Here is a 10,796-nt window from a genome sequence, read left to right as displayed (position 1 = left end):
GTAGTGGTGAGCTGAGAATGGGAGAGCAGGGAGGGGATGGATGGGGTGAGAGGGGAGGAGAAAAGGGGCTCTGGAGGGGGCAGACTGGAGGAGAGCCCTCAGTGGGATGGGGATGGTGCCCCCCACGTGTGAGAGGTCCAGATCCATCACCAGGATCCAAGCATTCTCCCCTTAGCAAACCCCTCCCTATCTGTTAATTTATTTAAAGTGCTTGGCATCTACCAGAGAAGAGCACTAGGGAGTAAAAAACACCAAGTATTAAGTGCTAATAATTCCCTACTTTTATTTGCAGTTATCCACCTACATGAAAGAGGCTGGGTTTTTGCTGACACTTTCTTGCTGGGAATTGAATGCTGCCTGAATCATCCATCCAGGGCCATTTGTTCATAAAAGTAAGGAATTGCTGTTTGAATCCTTTTATTGCTGCTAACGTGACACAGGCGGCAGTGATGGATTTGGAACCTCTGCGCAGGCTGGGGATGTCCATGCTGGGAGGTGGCACAAATGTGGGTGATCTGCATCCTCCTGGGGGGGGGGTGCAAGCACTTGCCTGGGTCCCCCTGGGTTCAACCTGGGTGAAGGAGAAGCTGCTGGGGCTGTGCAATGTGCCCCTGGGAGCACATTGGCCTTTCCCAAGCTGTGATCCATGTGGGACAACTTCTCCCCATGGTGCCAGGCTCTGCGCACCCTGGAGAGGGGCTGGGCTGGGATTTGGATGTGTGATGGCACAGGGGGAGTTTTTTAATCTTCTTGTTTCCAGAGCTGCTGGCACGGCTGGACTTGGAGGTGCTTTTCCTTTGGCAGAGACAAATAGACAGAGCCAGACCCTCCAGCATCCTGGCTGCGCTTCCACGCTCAGAGATGATGAATGTCCCATTGCAGACAGTAGCATCCCAGCCTGAAGGGGATGAGCCCAGGGGCAGGAGGAGTGCTGAACATCACAGCATCATCCCAGGAGCCGTCTCACACCCTGAGCCCCTACCCTGCACCCATCCCTGTGTTCCAGGGGAGGACCAAGGACCGGCCCTTTGCTGAGATCTCCCTCCTCACCCCTGCGGATGTCTCCAAATCAGGATGTTATTAACTACAAGCTGCTTCTCCCCTGACTGCTGCTTGCACAAACGATAACTGATTTAAAATGAATTGAGCCAATTACTGCAGTTTCCCTAAAACAGATGATGGCAATACTTGGGTAAAGGAGCAGCAATCCCAGCTGCAGCAGGAGGAAGAGTTAGACACTGAAATGCCCTTTGGGCCTGAATTTCCATCCAGCTGTCTCCTTATCCTGGCTAAGTCTGGCTGCTTTCCTCAATTGCATGTGAATTCAGGTGGCAGCAGCCAGGGGCTGCTGAGAGAAGGTGATGGTACCTGCTATGAAGGTGCAGTTACCCGTTATGAATGAGCGACTCTGGAATGATCCTTGCTGATTGCAAGCAGGCAGTGCCTGAAATACCAATGCATTTATGGAAAAGAGGATAGAAATGACTCCTGGATTGTTTCTTTTCCAGGGTTGGGACCTCAGGGGGGATTTGGGGATCTCAGTTCCTTAGGGCTAGCGCACACAGGGGTTGTGCAAGGGCTCCTGAAGGCAGTTCTTGCCCCAGGCTGTTTAACCAAGTGGCTCTTTCATAGCTGTTCCAAGCTGCTCTGCTGTGCCCGTATCCAACCTGTATCTCAAGTTCATCAAATATAAAGAACAAATAATTGTCACTGGATGTCTTGTAATAAAAATAGCTTTAGTGAAAAGGAAACGGGATGAAGATGGATTAAACCTTAACTGTGGGGAAACGAGGTAAGGAATCTCGCAATCAGGTTCCCATTTGTTTGCCTTTCCAAACCATGGTTTACCTGTGCCAGCAGCCATGGTCCCAGGTGAGGAGGGACACACGTGCCACCGGTCACATCCTGCACTGCTCCTCACTGCCTCACTCTGCACAAGGTCCAGGCCCTTGGCTGCTTTGCCTGTGAACACTGTGGCTGGGCATGACCCTCACACCAGGCTGGCGAGGGGATGGTACCCACATTCTGCAGCCCCCAGCCTCATGTTCCCCGCTGCCAGGAGATGCCCCGGGCAGGACAGTCCCTTTCAATGCAGCCCACACAAAAGCCTTTAGAACTGAGGTTAGATGAGCTGTTGTGAAATCAATTAGTGATAAAAACCCTGTAGGCGAAGAGCACAAATGTGTCATTTTATTGTGTTGCCATCTGAGCAGTAAAAATACATAGATATGAACCAATCTGAAACACGGGGTCAGAAATGGAAGGTCCTGCTGCTTCCCTCTTAATCTCTTATTAAGCCATATTGCTTTTGCTTTTGTCAGCTTTCTAAATTTAATAACTGAACTAACCATCTTCTCCTGTTGCTTGCTTATAAATAAGTGTTACATCAATAAAGAGCATCTTTAAAAGCCCCTGGATTTGAAGAACAAGAGGAGCTTGGCCTGGTGGGCAGCTGCAAGGAAACTGTGGCTTCACACCTCCAAAACCAGCCTTTAAAACAAGGAAGGGAGGGCAACAAAAAGAAAAAGCCTTCAATGAGATGCTTTCTGCCCTGGCAAGGTTGAATCAATGCGGGCTAGATGAGGTTTAGCTGTGATTACAGACTGCCTGGCTGCTGCACTCCCTCTTGGTCTTGGAGAAACCGCTGCTGCAACTTGGATGCTGGAATTCTTTGCAGGGATTTGGTCCAGGAGAGATGAGCAGCAGCAGCAGCAGCTGCTAGAGAGGGGCTGAGGGCAGAACATGGGTTTATCTTTATTTATTTTATATATTTTCTTAATATTTATGTATATATATTTATATATATAATTTATTTATCTTTTTATTCCCACCTGCAGCCTCCACCCCAAATAAAGCAGCTCCTCCTCTGCATCACGGATGACTTCAAGCTGCACCTCTGTGAGCATCGCCAGCCTGCTGCCCTGGGGACATCACACAGAGCCAGCATCCAGCTTGAGAAGGCTCCTTGCAGAGGAGGTAAAGCTTCTGGTCCGCTGCGGTGCTGTGGGTAGTGACACATCTGGCAAGGCAGCTGGATGCTGAGTGCAGATGGGGGTGGCCAGAAGGCACCACTGCAGCATTGCTGCCAGCATCTGCCAATGCCCCTGAGCTGCAGTTCCATGGGACCCTGCTCTATTGCTCTCCCATCCATAGGAAATTCAGCTGCAAAGCCTCAGCTCACCCTATGGTGGTCCCTGGCTCTCCACAGCTCCCTGTTAGGAGTCCTGGGATGCTGTTATCCCCCTCTGGGATCTGCTACATCACTGTGAATTCCTCCAGCATCGCAGCAAAAGGCGAGCAGCCTTCAGCTATAACTGCAGCATTTAAAACAAGAAGAAGAAAGGGGTTTGGGATGCAGAGCTCAGGATGTGTGGTTCGGGAGGGCTGTGTTCCCATGATGTCCCATTGTGCTCAGAAGTCGAGGGGTGAGACAGGCGATGCTGAGGTTGCTGCCTTCCCTTGCACACAGTGCGTTCAACTGCTCACTGTAAAGAGCCGCGGTGCCTCCGCTCCTCTGCTGCTCCCTCGTTTCAAGCAGCAAAGGGAAACGGGTTTGTTGCTTTGTAGGTGAAGGAAAGGAGGCTCCCGAGACCCGGGAGAGCAGGCCATGAATTATTCAGTGTAGCTGCTGGTGCAGGAGTGGTGCCAGACCCACAGCATCAATCCAAGAGCCCCCAGCTCAGGTGGATGGGGCAATGCAGAGGCAGGGGGAGCCCAGGGAGCTGGGGTTGGGAGCAGCATCTTTCCCCCCCTCCCCGCTCCACAGGGCTGCGCTGGTGGCTTGCTGCAAATGGTGGTTTCTATTCCTGCATTCCCATCCCAGGCATGCACCTTGGGCTTCCCATGGGTTTTGGTTGCTTTGGCCCAAAAGGAAGGAAGGGGAAAAGGAAGGGAAATGCCTGCCAGAGGGCCCGTGTGCTGAGCAGGGAGGCCAGAGCCCCAGCAGCCCCTGTGCTCGGGATCATTCTGCAGTGGCTCCATAACGAATTCACTGGCACAGGGAACAGTTTTTCCCTGACTCTGCCAATTCCTGAACACCACTGCCTCGAAGGGCCCCGTGGGGAGGGGAGCTTGAACTCTGCAAAAGCTCTGCTTTATTTAAGGCTACGTGGGGGATGCTTAAATGTTAAAGGACAGAAAAATAATGGCTGGTGATAGCTTGGGTTGTGAGGGCCATGGTACAGGCGGCAGCACTTCCTGCTCTGTGCCCTGTCTGTGTCTTTTTGTGCCTCTAAACCCCTCTGGTGCTCACGGGGATGTCACCTTGCTGGGGACAGTCACTGCTCTCCCCTCTGTGATCAGGGCTGGTCTAACTCACAGATCCCCCTTCCCGTGGGTATCGAGACAGCTCTGGGCTCACATCTCCAAAAGCAGCATTACATTCGCATCAGCATCTCGTCGGTGCAGCCCCACAGAAAGGAGCAGGACGGAGCATCTCGATTCGTGTCTCTGCTGCTTCTGTTTATTTCTTACTTTTTAATCCCTATTCCTTGACTGTAGAAGTCCTTGTGCTGACATCTTATTTATAAAATATGTACAGGAACGTGCTCAGGGGCCGGTCCCACCCTCCAAGGTTGGCTGTGGGTGTCCGGCCAGCAGGAGTGGAGCTGAAAGACCCTTTCTGTGCCTTGGAGTCGGGAGAAGGAAGAGAAAGGAAAGGGCTGAGAGAGAGAGACTTCAAAGTACGTGAGCAAATATTTACAGGTTCCAAGATGAAAACCCCTGTATCTACAGAGTTGTCTTGGGGCTACAGGGAGTCAGGCTTGAAGCAAAGCCCGCTCACGGCTCCATTTGTCCTATTGATTTATGAAGACTGCGGGTATCGATTCCCATCAGCCGCGCCGGCAGAGGAGGCAGCTCCGAGAGCCCCAGGCTTGGGCAAAGGGCAGCTCCAGCCGCAGGGCTGTGCTCAGGGGTGTGCGGTGTGCTCTGTCTGTAGGCTTAGCTTTCGCACTAAGTGAGGGCTCAATGCTTCTGCAACACTCCCTTGAGCACCGGGGAAGGGGATGCTGCAGGGACATCGTTCGGGGCAGGGAGGGAAATACCAGGGTTTGGGGTGTCCCACTGGCTGCTGCTATGGTGTGAATTAAGCCAGAGGGCAGGCAGAGACAGTTCCCAGAAGCTGACCAGCTCCTGGGAGCTGGGGAAGGGACCTGGGCTGCCCTGCAAGGGGCTGTGTCAGTGGGAAGAGCTCTGTGTGTTCGCACCAGGGGTGTCCGGTGCCTGGGGGATGCTACTGCAGTAGGTGCACAGCTAAAGGTTGGGTGTTGGCGCACAAGGGAGGGACTGCATGAAGGGAGACTGTGGGAGAGGGATGTCTGTATTGGTCCCTGAGCTCGGGGGGTCACCCCAGTTCAAACTGTCCATGGTCTATGCAGGTGATACTTGGCTGGAGGAGATGGAGGAGACCTCGGTCTTGCTCTGGGATACAGCGGAAGAGGTGTCTTCATCCCCAAAGGGGTTCTTGCCGCAGCAGATTGTGGTGATCATGCAATTACGGAACTGAAGAGGGGAGAGAAATGGAGAACGATAGCACTGGGGGACAGTGGGGATGTGCTACAAGGACCAAGAGCCCCCAACAGCCCCTGAGATTCAGGGCTGAGATTCAGCCCCTTCTGGGAAAGAGTGAGGTGCCTGCAATGACCCCAGATGTGTTGGTAAGCCCAGGGCAGAGGCTCACCCTGCATGCCATGGGGGTCTCACCTGCTTGTTCATGAGGACGTAGATGATGGGGTTGTAGAGGGAGGAGCTCTTGGAGAAGAAGGCAGGCACTGACATGAGAGTGGCAGTGAAGTCCGCTCCCTTGTTGGTGAAGATCCAGAACGCCACCACGGCATAGGGCGTCCAAGCCAGCATGAATCCCAGCACCATGAGGATCACCATCCGCGTCACCTCCCTCTCGGCCTTCTGGGTTGTGGCTGATTCCTGCTGCTGGGCAGCTGCCTGCAAGCAGGAGGGTGTTGAGGAGCACCCAGCAGCTTCCCACCCCACACCACCTCCTGCTGCCCACCCTGGCCCCATCCATCCCCTCCCAGTGTTACCTCTCGGACTTTGCAAATGAGGCGCCCGTAGGAGAAGAAAATGACCACGACTGGGATGATGAAGTGGATGATGAACATGTAGAGGACGTAGGACTCATTGTGATAGTCAGGGTTGTGGGTATAGTAGTCGGGACCACAGGAACACTGCATCCCCTCCGGCATGTATCTGCCAGAGAGAAAGGTTAGGATCTTCACCAGGACCCTCCCTGGGGGCCACAGGAGAAGCTCAACCTAGGGATTGAATTGCCTGCTGGCCTGGCTGTCCAAACGCTCTTTCCAGTCTGCAGAGAAGAATGGGCTCTTCACAGCACGAGACAAGCTGTGCCTGTTAAAGCTCCTCTTTCTCTGCAGAGCACGAAGGGCTATTGCAGCAGGAGATGCTGAGCCTGTGCCTGCCTTTGGTTAGGGGACACCAAGCTGTCGTGAGACTGACAGCTCAGGTCTCATTTACATTCTGACTTGCCCTATTGCCTCTATTGCAGGAGCCCAGAGGGTTTCACGTCCTGTCCCAGTGGGGTGTCTGCACAGCAGCAGGGGCTGCCGCATGCTTGGACTCACCTGGACCAGCCAAAGAGGGGTGGAGCAGCACAGGAGAAGGCCATAACCCAGGTAAAAGCGATGCCCATCATGGCGTGGCTCGAGGAGAAGCGGAAGTTCCCCATGGGTTTGCAGACGACGATGTAGCGCTCGATGGCCAGGACCACCAGGGACCACAGGGCGACTTGGCCTGCGGGAGGGAGAGAAACAGCACATGGGGGTGGTAAGAGCAACTCTGGGCTTGATCTTCCCTTCACGGCCTTGTGGCTGCAGCAAAGAGCAGAGGGAACTGAGGAGTCGGGGATCAGCAAGGGAAAACCAGCATCCTACTAAATAACTGAGGATCTCCCGACGGCAGCATGCTGAGGGGAACGGCTGTGCCGCGGTGAGGTGCTGGTGATGGAGGATGCTGGTGATCATCATGGGTTTGTAGGACTTTAAAAATGAAGCTGGGCACAGAGAAGCACATTCCTGGCAAAGATACCAGAGGTGTCCAAACCTGTTGATGCCTTTAAATGTGCATTTCATGAGCCTTCCACCAGTGCTGGTGTGGGGAGGCTGTGTGTGTGTGGGCATGCCTGCACATGTGTTTATAAGGGATAATTAAACTTCAGGGGATTGGAAGAGTTTAGTCGGTGCCATAAGCCTGCTAATGCCCCCAGCTGTGATAATCTGCTGATAACTACACCCTGTGCTTGCATTCGCTGGAGACCTGCTGCTAGCACTGCGACTGCTTCCCATCAAACATTCCTCCCTCTGAACAGAAGCCTCCTTGCTCTTTACTAGCCACAAACGGCAGAAGAGCAAATAATGCTGCCTGAAGCTCGCTTGGTCAGAAATGACGCAGACCCATACGATGTTCTGACCCCAAGATCAAGCCCTTCCTGAGTCCTTGGCTTGGCTCAGGACATTTAACTTTGCTTTAGCCTGGCAGAATAGCCTTCCCCCCAATCAGCATCATTGCAGGAAATTGCCCCATTTAGGGGAAAACAAGTGAAGCCCTTGCAGTGGTTATAGATGTCTACAGCGAGGATTAGTGGTTGTCAGATCCATCACGAGGTGTCATGTGGGCCCAGTGGCTGCGTGGGCATTGGGTGCAAAGTGAATTTTCCCTGTTTTGCAGGGGGGGTTCTGTAGGGCGAAGCGTTAACAGCTCTCATGTCCCTGAGAAATGAAATAAGGAAGCTCCCGAGGGCACTCAAATTGGGAGCAATTGGGACAGAGCTGAGCAATTGCTGCAGAGACAGGGCCTGGCTTCACTAGCTCTGAATCCTCCTTCCCCTCACACTGCTGCTCTTCTCCTCTGGTTAAGAGCTGCTTCATCTTTCTTTTTTCCCTAAAGAAGCTGTGACCCCCTTTTTTTTTGTCTTGAACTCCTTTCCATGCCCACACCTCTTCTGTGGGGCCCGTCTCCCAAGGGATCTCTCTTCCCCCTCTGAACCCTCCCCAGTGCTCCATCTTTTCACAGAAAGGGAAGCCTTTTGCCAGAGATGCTTGACATTGACTTAAGGACATGATGTGGTCCCTGTCTTTAAGCCGCAGGGAAGCAGTGCCTTGCACGGCAAGCTCTGCCCCTTGCAACAAGCCGTGACACTGCAGCAGCATGCGAGATGGCTTTCTGCATGGGAGGGATGCTGCGTGCATCACGGCTGCCCTGATGGCATGATGAAGGAGAGGAACTGGGCTCCCAAAGCCCTGAAGAAGGAAGACCCAAGCTCCCCCAGCCCTTACCTCCCAGCGTAGCGAAGAAGCCTTCCACAGCACAGCCAATGGGGCCAAAGACGAAGTAGCCATTCCAGGCCGTGTAGAAGGTGACTGTGAAGCCAAAGCAGGCCATGAAGAGATCAGCCACCGCCAAGTTGACCAAGATGTAGTTGAGCGGCTGCCGGAGCTTCTTGTGTTTGAAGGTCACCAAGAGGGTGAGCAGGTTGATGGGCAAACCGGTGGAGATGAGGAAGAAGATGTAGCAGCACACGACACGGTATTTCCAGGGCTCAGCTAGGTAGTACTGGGGGTACTCAAAGGGGCTTCGCACCACCCCTGTCTTGTTGGACATAGGCACGTAAAAATTGACGCCTTCCGTCCCGTTCATCCTCCCAACGTGAGGGCAGCTGCTTTGCTTCTAAGGGCTTTCTAAAAATCAGATATTCTGAGTCTGTATTCAATTCTGCTTCAACCCCAATTTAAAACAAAAAAAGGAAGCACCACCCCCTAATGCAGCAAAATATCCGAGTTTTGGATACTGGGATCCCCCCCCAATCCGAAGAAGAACTTAATAAGCACAACAGTAGATCCGAGGGGACGGGAGGTGGTGCCTGCCCCTGCTCTGCGGGGAGGGCTGGGCTGGCGGTGCCCATGTGCCAGGAGGTTTTATACCCTCTGGCCTCCTTGGGAGTGCGGGGGGAGCTTGGATTAGGGTCTCGGCTGACTTTGTATGACAAGGGCAACGGGATTGAGAGGGGTTGATGGTTTAAGCACCCTCTAAGCAGCCGGTTGGCCCCAAAACCTGCATTAAAGCGTATTAATTGCCATTAAGTGTTTAATATTGTTTAAGGAGTTTGGGGGAAGGAAGGGATATGGTGGGGAGCCCTTTGGAAGAGGGGCACAGGTAGGAGGAGCAGTGGCGAGTTGGGAAGCGGCTGCTTTGGGCAACTGATGGGGAAATGGGTCCATGCTCAGGCCCACAGAGGGTCAGTGCCTTTGTCAGTCCCTGCATGGCTGAGGGACCTCCTCCTTGAGGAGGTTGCTGAGGGAAGACTGGATCCAGCTCTGTGGGTCTGAGCCATTGGCTTGGCTCTGGCTGTTTGGTTGCTCTTTGCTCCAAGTGCTGCCTGACACGGACACGTGTCCCCATCACAGAGCAAAACCAGGCTTTATGAACGTGACTCAGGGCTACCTCTGTGCATGGGGCAAAGGCACGAGGGGGAAACAGCTTCACATACCAAAGGCTGCAATCTCGGTAAACCCAGCATTCTCGGGAAGGTCTTTTGGTTCTATTAGACCCTGAATCATGGACCCTGCTTGTGCTGGAGGGCAAAGCACTGAATTTCCTCCTCTGTCTTGCCTCCTTGTGAGGATACACGTTATTCAGCTGATCCTCCAAGGATCTCTGGCAAGACAGAGGGAGTGCACCATCTGGCAGGGATGGAGGTGGCACCATCCCTGTCTCCCAGGGAGCTACTGGTGAGGGTTTCCCACCTGAGCCTCCTCCTCATCCCAGCAAGCGGGACACTGATCTGGGCTTCAGCTTTGCATGGATTGGCAGGGTTTAGAGGTAGCTCTAAAACCAGCCTGACAAAGTCACTGGAGAAGCAGCGCCTGAGTACACTGGGGGAGGGAAGGTAAAGCCTTGGCGATGCTGAGGGACCAGAACCAGCCTCTACCACACTGGGAGAGCAAGCAGGAGGGAAAGAAGTGTCTCCCAGTCTATTAGCACTCAGTATGGGGTGTGGGTTCCCCATTCCTGCACACATGAGGCTGTGAAACCTCCTCCGCAGGGTTGGTGCCAGCTTGGAGCACCAGTGCTTCACCTCATCCAAGGTTTTTCCCCATTTCTTCCTTCTGGGTCATTGATGCTGCTCCTCCAGGAGACCTGCTTAAGGAGCCTTAGTGAAGCTCTTCATTAATCTCTGACATCTGGTGGCGTTAATGGCCCTGATCTGTTAATGCGGTAAGCTGCAGCCTCCCCACCGCTGCCCTCCGCCAAGACAAGGTCCAAGAGCAGGACCAATGCTGCAGGAACGAGGTGTTCTGCAGGACTGGGATGCCTGGGAGCTGGAGGACAGGAGCAGAAGGCTAAAGGGAAGGCTGGGATGAATGATGTCCTAATCGCTGACCCACTAATCCATTAGCAGAGATCCAAGAGGAACAGAACACGGATGTGGTGAGAGGAAGTGGGTCACATCAGCCTCAGCTGCCCTGGGATAAGGATTCCCTGTGGGATATCTGTGCCTCTCTTGTTGTATGTCCTGTGAAACCACCAGTTGTGAAACTCCCAGTCAAGGCCTTCTTTGAGGAGGAGGGTTTCTTGTGGAGAAGTCCCATAGCCTTACTTCTCATAAAGCTTTCCCTGGACATATTTCATGCCTCTCCATGACATAGTCTCTCCATATGGTCATGCGTTTCCATACAGCCATAGTCAGGCTTCTGGACATGCAAAAGTCGGGCACATTTCCCCAGAATTAGTTGAATATTCAAGCAGAAGCCAGAAATGCTAAT

At 53.3% G+C, this 10,796-nt stretch overlaps 1 protein-coding gene and 1 long non-coding RNA gene across 2 annotated transcripts; one reads left to right on the top strand and one right to left on the bottom strand.

Moving 5' to 3' along the window:
* Positions 1-306: 306 nt before the first annotated feature.
* On the top strand, positions 307-5,049 carry LOC130606932 (uncharacterized). Its single transcript, XR_008974110.1, has 3 exons — positions 307-392; positions 2,838-2,976; positions 4,541-5,049. It is a non-coding gene; the product is annotated as an uncharacterized LOC130606932 (long non-coding RNA).
* Positions 5,050-5,233: 184 nt separating this feature from the next.
* On the bottom strand, positions 5,234-8,742 carry LOC130606931 (green-sensitive opsin). Its single transcript, XM_057423568.1, has 5 exons — positions 8,310-8,742; positions 6,600-6,768; positions 6,042-6,207; positions 5,704-5,943; positions 5,234-5,502 (listed from the first exon to the last, which is right to left on the bottom strand). Exons 1-5 carry the CDS (start codon positions 8,668-8,670, stop codon positions 5,371-5,373), a joined length of 1,068 nt encoding a protein of 355 aa, XP_057279551.1. The 5' UTR covers positions 8,671-8,742; the 3' UTR covers positions 5,234-5,370.
* Positions 8,743-10,796: the final 2,054 nt, after the last annotated feature.

Source organism: Pezoporus wallicus, unplaced genomic scaffold (assembly GCF_028554395.1).
Source record: "Pezoporus wallicus isolate ANWC-B61680 ecotype Strahan unplaced genomic scaffold, APGP_CSIRO_Pwel_v1 contig_13071, whole genome shotgun sequence".
Classification (NCBI taxonomy): domain Eukaryota; kingdom Metazoa; phylum Chordata; class Aves; order Psittaciformes; family Psittacidae; genus Pezoporus; species Pezoporus wallicus.
This window is presented reverse-complemented; position numbering and strand designations above follow the sequence as displayed.

What these genes read in the sequence shown, in the direction of transcription:
- LOC130606931 (XM_057423568.1), bottom strand. Translation starts at nt 8,670, where the DNA reads ATGAACGGGACGGAAGGCGTCAATTTTTACGTGCCTATGTCCAACAAG. An exon ending in CCCCTCTTTGGCTGGTCCAG is followed by an intron (nt 6,208 to 6,599) that starts GTGAGTCCAAGC and finishes TCTCTCTGGCAG; the next exon opens with ATACATGCCGGAGGGGATGC. An exon ending in ACGTCCTCATGAACAAGCAG is followed by an intron (nt 5,503 to 5,703) that starts GTGAGACCCCCA and finishes TCCCCTCTTCAG; the next exon opens with TTCCGTAATTGCATGATCAC.